The 19,291-nt window shown below is 43.4% G+C and overlaps 1 protein-coding gene across 2 annotated transcripts in view; it reads right to left on the reverse strand.

Moving 5' to 3' along the window:
- Nucleotides 1-19,291, reverse strand: part of LOC116430111 (uncharacterized) — a 93,725-nt gene that overhangs the window by 12,991 nt on the left and 61,443 nt on the right. For both annotated transcript variants that reach the window (XM_076368737.1, XM_076368736.1), the window contains one exon: nt 4,252-4,387. In XM_076368737.1, the coding sequence (XP_076224852.1) occupies nt 4,252-4,387 (136 nt within the window). The remainder of the gene's footprint in view (nt 1-4,251; nt 4,388-19,291) is intronic.

The raw sequence follows: 19,291 nt of genomic DNA on the forward strand, positions 1-19,291 counted from the left end.
AAACAAGTCTATGCAGCCATCACGTCAACAGGGTGGAAAATAGTAATTTGCTCGTAGAACAATCGAACCTCGATGGTACTCCCAAAAACGAAGCTCGACTTCACATTGCTCGTAGGCCCCTTACGAAGGTTCAAATAGAAAAAAATAAATAACCTCTCACACTCAAGAGGAGCATTGATTTGATGCAAACTATATTGATATTCAACACTGAACTGCGTACAACGCATCGATGTGTGAAACATCAGGATAAGAAAACAGTTTCTCAATTCACTTGCGATTTCTCTTAAAGCTACTTCCAACAAACATCGTCTATCTACTTAGAAAACGTCAAGTATTAACGAAATACTTCCGAGTGCAAAGGGTTAATTACCCACTCCTAACGGTAAAACATCGAAAACTGACGCGAGTCATTGTTGCTAATCTCTATTTTCACGTTCTTCGCGCAAAGTGTACGATTAACCACAAACGCCTAAGCGAGCGTGAATCGCGGCTGACGGGATGAAAAATGGATTTCGAAAAGTCACGTGACGCCGGGCCGGCGTCGTTATTTTCGTAGGGGACGCGCGGCGGGCCGGTAAGTGTTCGGGGCTCGAGCCCGCTCGGATATTGATCTGGAACGTCAGCGCCACCCCTGCGTTCGGCTGCATAAGATTTAGGGATAACGGGGCTGTCCCGGCGACGTTCCGCACGGATTGAAAACGGTGCCAGCTGATCGGCGTCCGGGCAGCGAGGAATTCGGCCGCAGCCGGGCTGCCCGCCGCGAGCGTGATTCCCGATCCGAGCGAAATAGAAAGGCAACGGTCGAGTGGCGCGGAAAACGAGTCGCGTTTATCGCGGAAACCGCACGTCAACTGGAATCGTACTCGCATGTTAATTCCGCGCCGGCATAGGAAATCGATAATTAGAAATTCATAATGCACCGCACCGCCACGCCGCTTTTACCGGCTCCCGCGAGTACACTCCGCCGGAAAAATTTCGGACGCGGCTCGCCGATTCGATAACGAGACTCGATAACGGCCTGTAGGCGCGTCCATTAACGCGTTAACGTGGACCGGATTAAGCGGAATGCACGCTAATGCGTTAGTTTGATAATTAAATGACGGCGTGCAGAGCTTGCCTCGTGGATTACTATTGATTTATAATTTCCTGTACGCCTCCTCTTGCCTCTAATATTTTCTTACTCTTTCTGTTTCGATCCTAGATCGTCTCTAATCGTTCGTCTGATCGGATGGTTTTTTAAAGACATTCTACTTTCGATTCCGGAGTCAGCAGCTAATTGCTGACGCCGACGGGGAACGGTGTTTGTACGTTTTTATCGAACACGAACGCGTGAAAAGCAAGACAAAGTTTTTACCGCGGCGTTGACCTGTGCGAGGAACTACCGTATAACTTCGATTATCGAATGAAACTTTTATATTCAGCGCGCGATCCGAGTGAAGTTTACTTGATCGAGCTCCGAACAATTATAAACCGATTTAATGGCCCGCGATCGCCGCGAACGTTCGCTCGACGTTGCGAAACGCGAATTCCGGCGGCTGTGAATTGCATCAAATCACTTCCTCCGCGATTATGTGTTACAAAACTGATAAATTCTTCGAAAGTGCCGATAAACCGTAGACTTTACGGCGCCTGAACTTTCCCGATGCGTCTAACCGTAGCAACTGGATGAATGATTCACCGTTCGTCGCGTGTAACCGCGTCGAAACTTTCGATCAGCGGCGTACACGCCCCGGGAAGACGATGAAAGATGGATCGCGGGATCATTTGGTTTCGAGACTGACGCGTTGATTGCCCTCGGAGTCATCGATTACCTTAATCATATCGAATTATCGTAGTTTATTTAGCTAAACGATCCTACACTTTCCTGTACTATCAAATTCCATTAACTAACAAACTGTAACAGTCAGATAAAACAGAAAACAATCTTTCAAACTTCCATAAACTCTATATAAAACAAACACTCATCGATCTATAGGACGCTACAGAATGAATAAAACACACTGATAAATACTAACAAAAAAGTCAATTATATTCATATTCAATTACGTTCAATTGCTATGTTGATTACCACTCGAATAACGAAACTGCTTTCGACTTTAGATTTAAAAACCTAATGCCACTAATTACGATATTATTCGATCTCAAAGGAGTAAATATGTAATTCGACTATCATATTTCTCAGAAGATACGTATGTCGCTCCGTGAAAGCTGCTTTGGCGAAACGCACGAAAATCGTGAGGCATTTAACGCGTTAATAGGGTAACCCGCAACTGGAATTGATTCTGGGAATCGCTCGCGGATGTGTCGTTAGCTGAGCCCGACGCCCGCCGGGCATGCATCGATGCGTGCTCGCGTTGCCGCTCGCGACCTCGATTGTTATCACGATTGTTCGATGGCGTGGCATCGAGATGAAGAGGCTCTCCATACAATGCCTTTCAATAATTTATAATGTCGCCGGGCTGAAGCGTCCGACGACTGTAACGCCGGCTCGGAAGCTGTCAGCGAGCGAACTTCTCGTCCGATAAAACTCCGTCCGGACCTAAACAATCATTCGGCATAAACAATCGGACAAACACGAATTCATTAGCGACAACTATTGTCGTCCGGTCTACTGTTGCAATGAAAAAGTTCGAATTCGCGAGATACCGTTATCTCGAATGAATATTTACTCGCGCAGAAAACTTTGAGCAACCTCTGCGCTGCACTTATTGCCTGACACTGAGACCTTTGTCGAACTGATTGTACGGCAATACATAAATAGAATCCTTGCTGCGTTATACGTGACCTTGAAGCCGTAGCTATCTACAGCTCGGATTGATCAGCGGTCGAGGCGGAAGGAAGATACGTCGTTCTAGCGACACTGAATTCATAAACGTGGAAAAGGCTATGCTCGCCGATGGTTCGAGTGAATGCGATACGAAAGACGATGATTAACCCTTTGCGAAGATTCTTTAGAGTATAGGAAACTTTGTAGATTCTGCAAAATCACACATCGAATGCCTAAATAAAGAATAAGGAAATTATGTACCGATTTCTTACTGTTTCAGTAGTTGAATCATTTGTTTGCTACTTAACCCTTTGCACTCCAGAAGTTTTTCACCGGAAATATTCAATATTTTCTAATGAGGTACATTTTCTTAGATTGAATTAAGAAATCTCACATGCGTTGAGGAAGAGTACTATTTTCTTTCACTATTTCGTACATTGATGCATTATAAAGTTTGATATTAAATATCAAAGTTCACAGTTTTGCTGTGTCAAGTCATTTGGTGACTTAGGGTTAAGGGTTACTGAAGAATGGAAAGCTGCGTCGAAACTGACGGTCGTTGATCATCGTGTATAATTATCGTGTAAAGTTCGCTAGCGAAAGGACGAAGATCATTCGAATTTGAGTTCAAATGAAAATGCTTGTTTTATCGCATTGTTCTACGAGCAATTAGATTTCTTCGCTGCGCTGGAAACGAGGAACAGGAAGTTAATGTGACCGAGGTAGAATAATATTCTACGAGAGACTGCTACGTGGCACCTGTCGACGTGAACAGTACTCGAATATACGTTTCGTTTATCTTTCACCTGAACATTCCAATCGTAAGCGTTTCAGGTTATCCCGCGAGGTTCTTTCGCGCTCTGTCCGCGATGTTTAGTCTGGCAGACAGTTCGAGAAGATAACATTGGCCTTCGGGAAAATGGCAGATGGCAATAAATCAGAATGGATTGTAAATAATTCAGTAACACGACGTGGAACTACGTCACTTCAAATTCTTTAGCATTTTATTAACCCTTCGCCGACGATGATACATCGATATGTATAAAGTCTTCGACAGATGAAGTTAAATATCAATTACTTAATTAACAGAGAAAAAGGAAATTGCTGATCTCTTGTTCGAGTAGTTAAATCATTTGTCTGCGACTTAGTCTTACAAATATGAACATTTCATCTACGAAATTCGTTCTAGTGTTAACACTAAATCTACCGAGCAGATAAATGGACATTTTGAAATTTGTGAATAGAAATTACAACAGTGCATCCATTGAAACTTTAAGTGATGTACAATTCAGTTTGCGAATTGCTAACTCAATTTCCTTAATAATTTCTCAGAGAAATATCTGTTATCTTTTTAACATTTGCAAGAAGAAAGAATCAAGAATGGGTCATTTTGACCCGTCCGGTGGTTTTAGTGTTAATAAAGCGAAAGAAACTTTTAGGGCAACCCAATATTATCCAACCGCGCGATATCACGGTCCCCTTACCTGAACAGAGAAGATTGTAGGCTGCAGATCGAAGTGGACGCACGTGTGTCGCCTAAACATGGCAGCACCTCTTTCGCGATGTACTCTTCAAGGAACTGCAGCGACCTTCCGGAAGCGGTATAGTCGCAGTACACCACTGTAACAGAATGAAATCGGTTAGTCGTGTGTAGAGATTCGAACGAAGTATAACAACCAGTCTAAATTTAACAAATTACACGAGACCGCTCAGATCGAAGAAACTTGATTAAAAAGCATTTCCTACAATAGTTGATACATTCAAATCCCTTCATCGATAGCTATTTATATCGAAGGGTAAAAACTACCCTTAACGCTGAAACTACTGAGTTCAACTGACATTTAAGTCTATAGAAACTCCAAGAGCGCATCTATCGAAACTTTAACTGATACAATTCAGTTTGCGCATTGTTCAACCAATTTCTTTAACCAGTTAACTGTGGAATTTAGTTGGAAAAACTTTTCGTTCGCGCAATAAAATTGAAAAATAGAGCATGTACTCGTCGAACGCAGGACGAATGCAGAGTTTATTTTAATGAAAGATCGAAACGAGACAAAGAAGAATCACGCGTTTAAAAAATAAAGAATTCATCGCTGAAAGAATTAGTATAGTGTCAAGCTTTACGATGACGTGTACTCGTCAAACACAGTTAACCTTTTGCACTCGGAAGTTTTTCAGTAGAAATGTTTGAACGTTTTCCGATGAGATAAAGACGACATGCGTCTAACTCCTTTAGATTATTGTAACCTAAAAACAATCATTTGTGATCGCAAGCGGTGTGCCTCGGGTTTTAAATATCTGTTAATATAACTGATAAGCTAATACAGGCTGGTGACTTTAACAAAGATATGTCGCAGTGTTCTGTGTAAAATAATAACCATAGAGGTTATTCGTTTTATTATTTTATATCGTTTTTATAATGAGCGCTCTTTTAAAATGTTTCACGTATCGAGGCATTGCACAAAGTTTAACATTAAACATCACACTCTATAGTCTTACTGTGTCAAATTAAGCGGAGAGTCACCTCCCGAGCGCAAAGGGTTAAAATGCAATTAACCATAAAGCGACGGTTGTCCAAACATTTAGCGTGAAATCTATCGAAAGTAATTCTCGCGAAAGTAAACGTTTCTCGTATACCCGAGGTGCCGCGGAATTTTCGGAAATAAAGAGAAATCTGAAATTCGCCGGACAGCGTAGTGACGAAGAGTTTTATTGAACCGCGAGCTCTGTTGACTAAGCGGATATTTCGGTATCGGGGCGAGGGCTGCGGGGACCGATTAAATAAACGACGAAAGAAAGCAACATTTTCGAAAATACACAGGCGGCCCGGCCGTGCGCGCGGCGTAAAGCGCGCGCGGGGACGTTATCGCGAGCGGCGATCGATTTCGCTGCGCGAGCGAACCTGGCCGCAGGGGGTGTCGGTCTCGCTGTACGCTAAGTAATAATCGATGCTGGGAAACGCTTGAATCCTTTAATGAGCTCTCGCTAGATCGAAATGCTCCCGGAATAAATCGGATTCTCGCGAATTGTAGGCGAGCTACTTTGTCGGAACTCCGACAGATGTATTTAACTCCTTGCCTTTTAACGAACATCGCTGTGCTCGTTGTTCGGTGTTCAAAATAAACGTCGACTTGTAACGAAACGTACTATTGAACCACTCTCGCTGATGCCAAAGGAAATGAGGCGAGAGATTATACGACGAAGTGAAACTTTTAACCTTTCGCACTCGGAAGTTTTTCACTAGAAACATTCGAACATTTTCCGATGAGAAAAAGACGATATTCTGTGAAACTAACTCGAAGAGGAATCACACGTACATTGAGGAACAAAGCTATTTTATTTCAATATTTCCGAATTGGTGCATTGCACGAGGTATGATATTAAATATCAAATTTTATAGTTTCACTGTATTAAATCAGGTGACAGAGTCACCTCTCGAGCGCAAAAGGTTAGTAAACTTAACAGTAAAACTAGACAGGTAGAATGACTTATTCCTGGTTTCCCTTTGCGATTATCAAAAAGATGACAGATATTTCCCTGAGAAACTATTAACCAGTTAACCCTTTGCACTCGAAAGGAGACTCTCAGTCACCACTTCATTTGATACAGCAAAACTATGAAGTTGAATATTTACTATTTTAAACTTTCTATTGCAATGTGAAATGTTTAAATAAAATAGCTTTGCTCAATCTAGTGGCGACTTCCCTGAGTTAGTCTCAGAGAATATCGTCTTCGCCTTGTCGAAAAATGTTAAATATTTCCAGCGAGAAACTCCCGAGTGCAAAGGGTTAATTGTATTGGAAAGCAAGGGGTTGAACGCGACGCTGCTCGAAACCTCCGCGCGGCGTACAATCGCCGCCCCCTTTTGTGGAGAACCGAGGCGCGATGCGAGCGAGAGGGACGCGCACAGCGTTCCTGAATAAACATTTTCCATTTTCTGGTAAACTCGGGCCGGGCGGGGCTGGAAATAGCGGCCGGCTTCCGCGCCAAGTTCGCGATGTACAGGGTGTATCTCGCGTCGCCTGCTAGCCAGACGCCGAGATTCATTCGGCGCGGAAAAACAATGCGAAAAAGTCCGCGCGAGCCTGACCTTGTTCTCCATCTGCGGAACTTTTATGCCGCGACGGATCGCACCAACAGGACTTCCTGTTTTGTAGATATTGCTCGTGACCTTGATACCGTTCGGTAAACATGATCAGATGCGGCGGAATATTGATTCGACGGGGATAGACCGGACTCGCGAGATCTGGGAATGTTTGTTAACCCTTGCACGAACGGCTGTTCGAATGGGCATTCGTAAATTTTATTTACTGTTTGTATTGTGAAAATTTCACTATGTTGTTTCTGATTTTTATATATATTTTTTCTGATATAAGATAAATATAAAATATAAATATAAATATAAATATAAATATAAATATAAATATAAATATAAATATAAATATAAATATAAATATAAATAAAGATAAATATAAAATTTTATATATATATAAAATGAAGATAAATATAAAATATAGTGATACAAGTTGACCTCAGTGAAAATTGCCATCGCACAATTCAGTTTTCTGAAAATCATCCGGTACGCAATAAATAAATCCAAATGACATTCGATTCTTCTGATTTCTAAGTATAATCTTCCTGTTGCTAATCGATATGCTTCAGGAAACGTGGACAAAACGAAATAGGATTCTCCTGTTTTCTAGTTAATTAACACTACTACCGTACCAATCAAAACGACCGGTTTCGATATTTTTCTTTCGTAATTATTGATATCTCAAAGGCACTCAATACTCGAAATGATCTTGAAAATAAATAGTTTCACTCGAATACTCCAATGAATGTCTGAACAAACTGAAAATAATCTATTGTTACAATTTGTATAGGGATTACATATTAACTGTATTAAATACTCGGTAGTTCTTAACAATGTGGACATAACTATGTTAGGAATAGAGTTACGACAAAGATGCCCACTTTTCACGCTCCGAAAGGTCTATTATGTAATTGCGCATTTATTCATTTCAATTGGCAGTAATTGAAGCTAATTGGTATTCGGCTAAAAGAAGCTAGTCTAAACAGTCTCTAAACATAGATACAACAAGCCTCTAGGTACGAGATAACAAAGAAACCAATAAACTTCAGCTGTAAGCAGAACCTCATGAAGACTTCAACTTCTCGAAGAAAAACAAGAGTTCGCGTTGAAGATAAACCATCCATCTCCACCTATGTAATAAGGAGTCGAGCGGCGTTTCCCTTCATCAATAACCAGACAACGCGAGGAGCGGGTAACGCGTTCGCAACTCGTTGATCGGCGACTAGCAAATCGCTGAAGTGCCGACGCATCACGCGGCGTCGCTCCTCCGGTGGTCCACAATTCCAGATACGCTTCCAGAAACACAACAGCCGTACGTTTCGATGTGGAAGCGTGCGGCGAACCTTCGCTCGCCGGTAAACGCGTGTTCGTCACGCCTGCGAAATGCCCGACACGCAAAGCAGCTCGCAAAAAAAGGTCGAATTAAAAGAAAAAGGCATTCGCGTGGAAAACGCGGAGGGGGGAGGGTGCTCGGAACCTTGCCGAATGCACCTGAGGAGCTTAGAGGTAGCCTTCGAGCGCTAGTTGCGAAACGAGCACGCGAATTTCGTACGAGCGTATAGAAACGCGTTATTCGGTCCCATTGATCGGCGAGAGGAGAGCGCGGAATCGGCCGTTCCGCGAGGGCAAATCGAATCGCATTATTGCCGGGGAAAGCCAAGGTAGTCGAGGGATAATGACTCGCAGGTGTTTCTTACGAAACGGCCCGATCGGCAACCGGTCCCCGCCACGGGCGAAATTATATCCGCGCGACTTTCGAAGCGTTTAGGCGCAGCTACGGGGATCGACCGCGAACAGCGACTTTGTTTCGCATGGAACGCGCGGCTATACAGCGAATATGGATTTGCGAACAATCTAATCGTAGGATTGAAACAGTTCTCTTTAGATTCAGCAGTTAGGAACTTGGAAAACATGCAACATTCATCGGGGATTATTAACACTTTGAATATGGAATCGCTGTTGTTCATCAGCTCACAGGATTTAAGACTCTGTCTTTGGTTTTGCGAGGGAAGATTTTCGACAGTTTTCGACCAACGTGCAGCATTAGTAGAACTTTGGAAATTTTGAAATTGAAGAATCCAATATTTGAACGCATTGACGAACAATCAAACCTTAGGATTGAAACAGTTCTCTTAACAAAGTAGCAACTAATATATCAAAATTCTCTATAGCGACTGCTCTACTGTCTCTGTATCTCACAATGCAACAAAATTCGATTCCTTCGATCCATCGCGAAGGAAATGAATCTTTCAACTGATACAAACAGTGGTCAACCAAATTCAGATAAGGCAGCGATCAGAGATTCATTCAGAGACAAATTCCTATTGGACACTATTCAACACTATACTTTCGAATTTTACTTAAAATTACTTTTCAAGTTTAGTTGTATATTCTGAATTAACTTTCCGACCTCTTCAGTGACGATTATCAAATTAACTATAGAAAATGTCGAAAATTCAATTGAGGAAAAATGATTAAACCGAGGAAATCATTTTAAGTTAAATTTTTAAAAGTTGTCTATCGACACCTTCGGTAGAAATAGTGTTGATGTTCTATCGAGAGCATTTATTTATCATTCACCGTCAGTTACACGTATTTCCTGAGAGTACTCCAACATTTCGACTAGCAACCGTCACTCGAATATCAGGAACGCTGTTCGTCGCTCGAAAACGCTGTATCACGCGGAAGCTATCCTCCCACCGGCGAAATGATTTTCCACCGATCGGAGAGCTCGCTCGCGCAGCGCCTCAAGTTCGCCCGGTAAAAGATCGAAGGAAATCGGTGCGCCGGGAGTTTCGGTTTATCTTGTAAACGCGCGATTTGCATAAGACCAGGCTCTCGGCGCATAAATATTATTACACGAGCGCGGGTCGGCCGATCGGAGGAGCGGACGGGCAGAAAAGTTAATCTACTGGAGTAGAATGTGAAAGTTCCAGGAACTGGCGCGCTCGTGCTGCTCGACACAAAGCGAAATGATACATAACCGTCGCGACGAAAACGTATCGATGAAAGGTATCGAACGAACGAATGCGCGTCCGTCGGGCGCAGCGGAAAATCGTCCGCCCGCGGTCGGGAGGATTCCGGCAATTCGACGAAAAGCAATGCAGCGTTCCCATCGTCTATTGTTGGATGTCCCAGAAGTACCGCTTCAATTACTCTCTAAACAACGGTATAAAGTGGCAATTTAATCGGCCGGAGGATCTCTGGTACCGCCTCCGTAACGCTGTGCGTGACCGACGTCGAAGAAGTGCATTACGAACGCCGTCGGCGTCTTTATCAATGTTGCAAGTTCCTAGAACACATGCCGGACGAGCCTGCGGCTGGAGATAGGACGGTGTATACAGAGTGACTGAGAAGAAAGGATTCGGGAACCGAAAACTACATGGTGATCGGCAAATGCAGAAAAGTTAGGTGGAAAATTAAGAATTTCTTAATTTTGAGGAAAGCTTTTCATTGTCGATGCTGATCGAACCATTTTGTATCGAAAGCTCGAAAGTTGAATTAACATAGGAACTACCTAGGTCAAAGACCCATTCCTGATTTCTTGCAATTAAACAGAATTTCTCTGAGAAATAATCCGAGTAATTGACAATACGCAAACTGCGTGATCAATTGAAGTCTCAATAGACTTCGTTCCTGCAGAGAAATTTACAAAAGTCAATTTAACTCGCTAGTTTTAGTGTTTCAAAATGATACTCAAGTTACTATTCCTTCGCTTCAGGAAAGTTTGAACCTTTGAAAGAACTTAACCCTTTGCGGACGAGTGTCGACATTTCGGCGAGATGAAATGTTCATATTTGAAATACTAAGTTACAAACGAATGATTGAATTACTCGAACAGCAAGAGATCACCGCTTAGTTTCCTTTTTTTCTATTATTTAAGCAAATGATATATAATTTAGCTTCACCTATTGAAGGTTTTGTACGTTTCAAAGAATCGACTGCAAAAGGTTAACACTAAAACTACCGAGCAGTTACAGCCTTTTGAAATTCCTCTGTAGAAACTTCGAGGATGTATCTATTACTCGAACAGCAAGAGATCAGTGTATAGATCCCCTTTTTCTATCGTTTAAGCATTAGATGTATAATGCAGCTTCGCACAAGTCTTCTGCACTTTCAAGCGTCTTCGTCCGCAAAGAGTTGAAGTTTGAATCAACGATCAGCTTATATCTAGGTCATACTCCCAGCAAACCTACGACAAAGTATATACCCCAACAGCTCAGCGTTAAAACTCTTGGAACAGTATAAATAACAGCCAGAAGGCACATCGAGGTTGGTAAAGTTATGCTTCCCAGGAAATTGTCTCGTACAGCGCGTCGAGTTTAATCCGATCCGCGGCCAGCCATCACCGACGGCCGCGAACTCCTTGAAGATAATTTGAATGCATTACGCAGGCTAGCCTTAATGTCAACAGTACGCCTCCGCGGGCATACGAAGAGAGCCGTGGTCACGCGCGTTTCATGCCCGCCGGCGAGATTCCCGGGACCGGGCTGGCGCCGACGCCATGGAAATGACGGCAGGCCTACTTCGGCCGCGTCCCCCGTGTATTTCCAATAATTGATTTCGATCCCGTGGAAGTTCGCGGCCGCCGGCAACGGATAGATTCGAGAGACTCGTAACCTCGTTGCGCGCTCGAATCTTTGCATACGTCCGCGAAGTCGCTTTCTCTAGCTTGCAGGCATGAACCTAGCCTTTGCATTCCACGCGAAGGTTCACGCGAGGAGAGGGAACGAACCAGAGAAGACCGGATAAGAACGTCGGTTAACCCTCGCCCGGCGAGTGCACGGTCATTTTGATCTAGATCAGTGCTTCTCAACGTGGCGCCCTACTCGAGCCGCCCTACCGCCGATTCGAATGTAGCTGAAACATTTCTTAAGGCTAAGAACTAACTGGGGCCTGACGTTCTCCGAGGATATTAAGGACTAACCGAGGCCTGACGTCCCTCGAGGCTATCATGACTTCATTGAGAGCTAACAATTTTTGAGGCCATCAGGATCTAAGTGAGAACTGACATTCTTTAAGGCTATTAAGACCTAACCGACAGCTACAATTTTTCAAAGCTATCAAGACATAACCGAGAGCTAACGTTTTTCCAGACTATCAAGATCTAACCAAGGCTTATAATTTTTCAAGGCAACCAAGAACTAACTAAGAGCTAATAGTTTTCAAAGCTATCAAGACCTAACCGGGAGCTAACGTTTTTCAAGACTATCAAGGACTAAACAAAGGTTATAATTTTCTAAGGCTACCAAGACCTAACATTTTTCAAAGCTATCAAGACCTAACCGAGACCTACTGTTTTTCAAAGCTACCAAGACCTAACCAAGAGCTACAATTTTTCAAGGCTACCAAGACTTAACCAAGAGCTACAATTTTTCCAAACTATCAAGACCTAACCAAGAGCTACAATTTTACAAGGCTACCAAGACTTAACCAAGAGCTACAATTTTTCAAGACTATCAAGACCTAACCAAGAGCTACAATTTTTCAAAGCTACCAAGACTTAACCAAGAGCTACATTTTTCAAAGCTATCAAAACCTAACATTGGTCAAGGCTACCAAGACCTAACCAGAACCTACCACTTCCCAAGGCTATTAAACAAACGTTTTCGTCAAAAATTCATGTTTATAGATGATGAATTATTAACATTGCAAGTTTGACGTTCTGCGAGAAATATGGTAACATTATGGTCACAGGTATAACGTTAAAACTTTTCAGACCTTGGTGCATTATTATTCCGAGGGAGGCATCAAGATCTACGAGACGTTGAAGCGGGCCATGATCCGAAGAAGGTTAAGAAACACTGATCTAGGTGCAGCGGTCGTCGCTGTCTTTGCGAAAACCTGTCGAGCTCGACACCTCCGAGACGGAAAACCGATATTTGTTGTTTGCGTAACAAGTAGTCGACGACCGATCGTGTCGATTGTGATATCGGGGGATTGTAACGACGCGCAGCGGGTTGACAGCTTGTATTTCTCGAAACGTTCGTCATCGTTGACGACTCCATGAGAAATGAACGCTTCTTGCGCCGAAATTCCGGAACGGTCCTCCGATTTACGCAGCAATGCCGAAAAAGGCTGATCTTATGGCACCCTCGAGTGTCTACCTAGCTTTCCTTTCGCGGGCCTTGCAGTGACGAAAACCAGACGACCAATTGAGCGTTTGCGATCTCCTGTACTTCACGCATTCATTGGTTATTAATGACTCGAGTACTTTGGGTGGTCGAGAACTCGGTTCTATCTCGGGATACTGAACACAAGCACGGTATATAGCTACACTTCAATCAAATTATCAAACTCGAAATGACTCTACAGACTCTACCAAACAGAATTACACATATAACCTCGATGAGCACGTGCTTTAACACATGATGTTTCCAAACAACGTCTCAACGACTAACATCTATACCCATCAAATTCCGCTGAAAATCCTCACGAGTTCAACCCTTCGCACTCGACAATATTTTTCATTAAAAATATTCATTACTTTCTGTCTTAATATTAACGATATTTTTCACAACACGATTATCTGATATAGATTATTTTATTTCGATGTTTTATGTGTTGATACATTACACAAGGTTTAATATTGAACTGAAAATTTGAAAGTTTACTGCGTCGAATCAGCTGCGACTATAAGGCGCCCATCGAGTGCAAAGGGTTAATACGTTATTATATGAGATTAACCCTTTAAGAACGAACGTCGTCATTCGCGATATAAGACTTTCATATTCGTAAAGGCAAATAGTGAATAATTGTTGCTAAAAAGGATAACCGTACAGAAAAACGGTCTAAATTTCCATGGCACTCAACGCGTGAAAGTTTAACGCGATCTCGCAGCGCAAACTTCGACGGTCCGAGCGCGGCCACCGCGAACAGCCGCGTGACGAAACCTCGAAACGAAGTCGGGCCGCGTCGCGCGGGTTCAAGGTACCAGGAACTGCAGGGGATTCGCTTCTGGGCGTAGTTTGACCTAAATCCCGAAGGCAACGACGACGATTGCCCGAACGACCGTTTGACCCCGAACAACTATTCGCGTCCGAGCGCACCGTCGTCGGCTCCTCCGTAACTAGAGCACGGGCGTGTGTGCGCGCGCGAACGAAACAGCGCGCCGATAGCGTCGAGCGGCGGGGAGGACACGAAAAAATCAAACGGCGGAAAAAACCGAGCTGGAGGAGAGCGAGACGGAACCGCTGGAGAAACGAGCACGGGGAAAAGAAAAAGGAACGCGCGCGAACCGACGACATCGGCGACAACGTCTCGTCTCGTCTCGTCTCGTCGGCTGGACGGAGGTGGACACTCGTCTCGGAGAAACGGTAAATTACCGGCACTCCGCTTTCCAATTAGCTTTCAATTACGCGCGCGAGTTGGCCGCCGACGCCGGCACGCGTCGTTCAACTCGCTCAACGACGAGGTTGTTCCTCCGCGGGTTCCGCGCGGCCGACGGAATCGCTTCGGAGAAAAGTTTACTCGCGACTCGCCGCGGCCAATTCGGTCTGTTGTCCGGTCGGAAAGAAAGGGGAAACATCTGGCTGGACCAGACGCCAATCCGATTCCCCGGGCCCTACCCCGGGCTGTTTAGGCGTACGGTTTACGTAAACTACTGGGAAACGTTGCGCAAGATGTGCCCGGCGAATCGGAGGCGCGGGCAACGACCATTCAGCTTTTATCGGGGTCAGTTCTTCATTCATGTTTTCAGATTCCGCTCGAAGGGGTCTAGCTGGGTGTTCCCAGAAGAGCTTCGAGGAAGGAATTTATGCGCTGATGCTCGCGGATTGAAGTTTTCTGGCAGAATCGTAGAGTTTCGTCGTGTTCGACGCTGGAACTACCGGATGGGTCAAAATGAACAATTCCTAATTTCTTTTAGAATTTTTGGATACTTATTTAACACGTTCTGTGCCACGGAAACTTCGGTTATATTTTGCTTATGAACTGTATTGAGTTTATCAATGAAGTAATAAGTTATATTCCAGTTTCTGGTCATTTTTATACATTTTGATATTGCTTCTTTATGTTTTCGCTTTGCAACGTATACCGACCGTGACGATATATCCATTAAAAATATTTTCTTACAAACTTGCCGTGTACCACGTGTGGTACACATGGCACGGAACGTGTTAAGAACGATTACAGAAGCTGATTTAGCAATACCTAAAGTGAAATATAAGCCAACTGAGATCTTAATAGATTCACGCTTATAGTTTTCATAAAGAAATGTTCGAAAGACGGTTCAACTGCTCGGTAGTTCTAGCGTTAACGATCATCCTTTGTACTCGAGGAGCGACTACCATTGTTTAATCTGCTATTGGGAAATGATGGAGGTTGATAGTGATAGTCTTACAATGTATCAGCACGCGAAATGCTGAAACAAAATAGCGATTTCCTAATTCCTGTAATTGCTCGGTTAGTTCTAGTAAATCTTGTCTATATCTCGTCGGGGATGTCGTTCGTGTGCAGTTTAATTGATAACGTATAGATAAACCGCTCTCGAAAGATTAAGCGCATGACGAATATGCAATAAATAGAAAGTCAGCGGAGCAGTGGATATTTTTAAATCGCCGGTTTAACCGAGATCCGACGCGAGATATCGTATTAAATCGCGTACACAGATCGGCGCGATTGACAGCAGCTTTCTCTGACGAAAACACGTAAAAGTGCCTCGCTCTTGTAACGAACGTTTCCATTGATGGATTATTCGGATGCCTCGTACACGCCAACTTCCCGGCGACACCGTCGAGAAGACACTCGCGATGCACGTGCGCTTCGAAGCGGCCGGCGACGAGACGCGCGGCATTTTATTGCTCCGTTCGTTCTATCTGCGCGCGGATAAACACGGGGCTGATAAGGTAATTTACTTTTACGCGGGCAAATGATAGTGATTTCTCTCTCTAGGTACTTCCAGAAAACCGACGTTCCGCTCGGCGCGGCGCTGGAGATAGCAGAGGACGGATCGGACGCGTTCGTTCCCGGCGATGTCGGCCGCGGGAAACACGCGCGATTAAAATCTGAACCCGCGATTGAAGAGCGTGACGGAACTATTCGAGGAAAATGATCGAGCTTATCGTAGACTGGAAACCGCAGGCCTGACGTCACGGCTAGTATAAAAAGGTATGCTCGCACCCGAGCTCGGGAATAAAGAATTCATAGGATTACGAGGAAATAGGTAATGACAGAGGGATGCACCTTTCCTCGGGACCGGGGAAGACAAAGTCAAGGTTACGGAACACTCGAGGATTTTTTCAAGACTCCATCTCGTGTCTATTTTCGTGGATCCTCGAAAGAAGAGGTCTTCGCTCGTAACTTTAACGTCCAATTATAGTAATCACCACGGAACTGCAAATTGCGAGTGCGTGTGGAAGTGCCGCTTCGAAAACGCCCGTCGCGAAGAATTGTTTTAGCGAAGCTGTGCGAGCGCGCTGACTATTCCTTGAATAAGTCGCGGCGCGTTACCAAGCGTGTCCCATTGCGTCTGTTTACCTTGCAGAAGCATTATGCACACAGCGCCTCTTAATTACCGGTGCAATCGAGATACGGACGACTCCGTGTACAGGGTGTACTAAGTGTAGAGACTTTAACCCTTTGCGTGTTCGTATTTGGAAGACTAATTAGCGAACGAATGATGTTATTCGTTAGCAAGAGATCAGAACGTAGTTTCCTTTTTTTCTATTAATCAGGCAATTGATATGTAATTTAGTTTCAGATGTTGAAGGCTTTGTATGTTTCGAAAGATCTTCGTCTGCAAAGGGTTAAAGCAGTTTCAGCGACGAATTCTTCATTTTTTCACGTAAACATGTAATTCTTCGTTTCGCTTCGATCTTTCATTAAAATATACTCTACGTGCATTCGTTCTGTATTCGACAAGTACACGCTCCATTTTTCGATTTTATTACAAGCAGAACCAGAGGTTTTTCCAACCAAATTCCACAGTTAACTGGTTAAAGAAATTGGTTTACCAATGCGCGAACTGAATTGTATCAGTTGAAGTTTCGATAGAAGCACTCTTGGAGTTTCTATAGACTTAAATGTCAGTTGAACTCAGTAGTTTTAGTGTTAAGGGTAGTTTTTACCCTTCGATATAAATAGCTATCGATGAAGGGATTTCAACGTAATAACTATGTTTGTAGGAAATTCCACAGTTAACTGGTTAAAACACCGGTAAATAAATGGTTACGCGTTAAAACGAAAGTAATATCCTCCTCCTCGTCGTATAATATCTACAAGCGTCAAGCCGAGAGACAGCCATGATTCCCAGACAAGCGGAAAGTCGTGACAAACGGAGTTGACCGCGTCGGGTCGCGCGCGAACGCGTCAATCGATCCGTCCCGGGGCGCAGCGCGGCAGCGGCTTTCGACGTTTCCGCGGCTGGCAGGCAGGGGTGTGGTAAAATGGAACGAAATTAACGCTCGCAATTATTGCCGGCAGCTGGCTGCGTCTCCGGGCTCCGGGGCCGACCGGCTTCGGGCCCGTTTCCGCGTGTCGGCCGACTTCGCTAACTGGATTAAGCGTAACCGTGCACCGCGCGACGCCGTTCGTGTTTCGCGAAACGTTCCGGCCGCCATTCACTCCGTTCCCAGTTAACGGCTAATCCGGGAAATTGTCCTCGAGGTCGGCCAACCGACCGAACTGTTCCCCGCGTAATTGGAAAACGCCTGTCACGGCCGGGTCGCGCGTTTTTCGCGCCGAACGACCGTTTTCTGGACAAAACTCGATAACTTCACACTCGAACTGCCAGACAGGTCGAAATCGCCCATTCCTGAGTTCCTCTTTTTGCAATTATTGAAAAGATAACAGATATTTCTCGGAATTCGTTAGAGAAATTCATGTGCGACACGTAAACTGAATTGATAAGCGATTGACAGTACGCTTCTGCACTGTGACAGCAGCAAAATCCTCAATATTATGTAACATTGAATGAAGCAATTTTATTAGTATTATACTATACAAATTATAAATACCGATACAAATCAATTAATTTGAAAATTTGTCGTCCGAGTAACTACTGGGTTACGTTAATCACGAATATGCGATTAGTTTCTCGAAGTTTCCTATAGTAGTATACTTCTATACTACTTGTCGCATTTCTCAGTGACGTTAATGAAATTTTCTCAATTGAATATTTAACGTGACATATTCACGACGTTATGATCGCGATGTTAATTGACGTTCTTCGAGGAATTAAGTAGGTATATGTAGATCGAATCGATCGTATAAATTGCCGGTTAATGTATTATATTATAACACAATGCTATGACGAAATCGATGCACAACGTATGTGGTAACAGGTTCGTTCGTGGAAATGGCACCGTGTATATTTTTTTCTGTATTGCGATATTCGTTTCTATTTTCGTGTTTCTGCGTTCGAGTAACGAAGAAATCGATGGTCGTAACGAATCGCGTAGCGTTATATTATATTCTCCTCTGTACCGCGACACGTGTATCTATTTTCGTATTTGCGAGCTAGATTAATGAACAAATTGATGACCTTAATCCCCGGTCACCATTCAACGGGCTGTTACGTAACGACTTTCTCAATGGAATCGGCTGAATGTTGGAATGGAACTAAGAGAATCCATTTACTTTTAACTGGATTCTGATACGAGCTAATTAACGATATTACGCTGCCCAGAAAGATATCGCGTTTTTATTTTCAATTACGTCTCTGTTACGACGCTGAAGTAAGTATTACAATGAAATAAATCCGTTGCATGATCGCAGGAAGTGATCGAACGAAACGAGCAGTAAATTGTTTCCTAAGTTTCATTTGATGAAAACCTGTCTATAAACTACTCTATAAACCCGCCCAATATATTATCGCTTTAAAAACTTCTGCAACGCGGACTGTACTTAAAGACGCGTCTAGTTTGACTCGAGTTATGCGAGGTGAATTTAATTAATCATTGGCATTTATGTCTAAAGATAGATGGAAATGCAACTCCGCTTGCACTAATTGATACTTTCCACGTGGAGCCAATTCTTCCGAATACTTCCAATACCTAGATACCCTTGAATCCTTTGAAACGTTACAACAACCGATTTTTTAAATAATACTGGACCTATCGTACCAGTCGAAACGGTTTTCGATTGTTTCGCGATTATTGATATCTTAAAAGCTTTGAATATTCGAAACGATCTTAAAACTGAATAGCTTCACTTAAACACTACGAATCCGAAACCGAAAATAATCTATTGTTAGAATTTTTATAGGGATTACACGTCAATCGTATTAATCTATCAGCAACTGCAACTAATTTATAGTATTCCTAGAAAATGAGAAACGCTATAACATTCCGATCTTCTATTTTCCTTCTCAGTACAAAATTTGGACGTGTGGAGAATCTAATAATTTTAGGGTAGTTTCTATAAGATTTATTAAAATATTTAATATTATAACAGAGTTCAAAGGGTTAAATGCAACGAGTGCATCAGGATTT

The sequence above is a fragment of the Nomia melanderi genome, chromosome 6, assembly GCF_051020985.1.
Source record: "Nomia melanderi isolate GNS246 chromosome 6, iyNomMela1, whole genome shotgun sequence".
In the NCBI taxonomy this organism is placed as follows: domain Eukaryota; kingdom Metazoa; phylum Arthropoda; class Insecta; order Hymenoptera; family Halictidae; genus Nomia; species Nomia melanderi.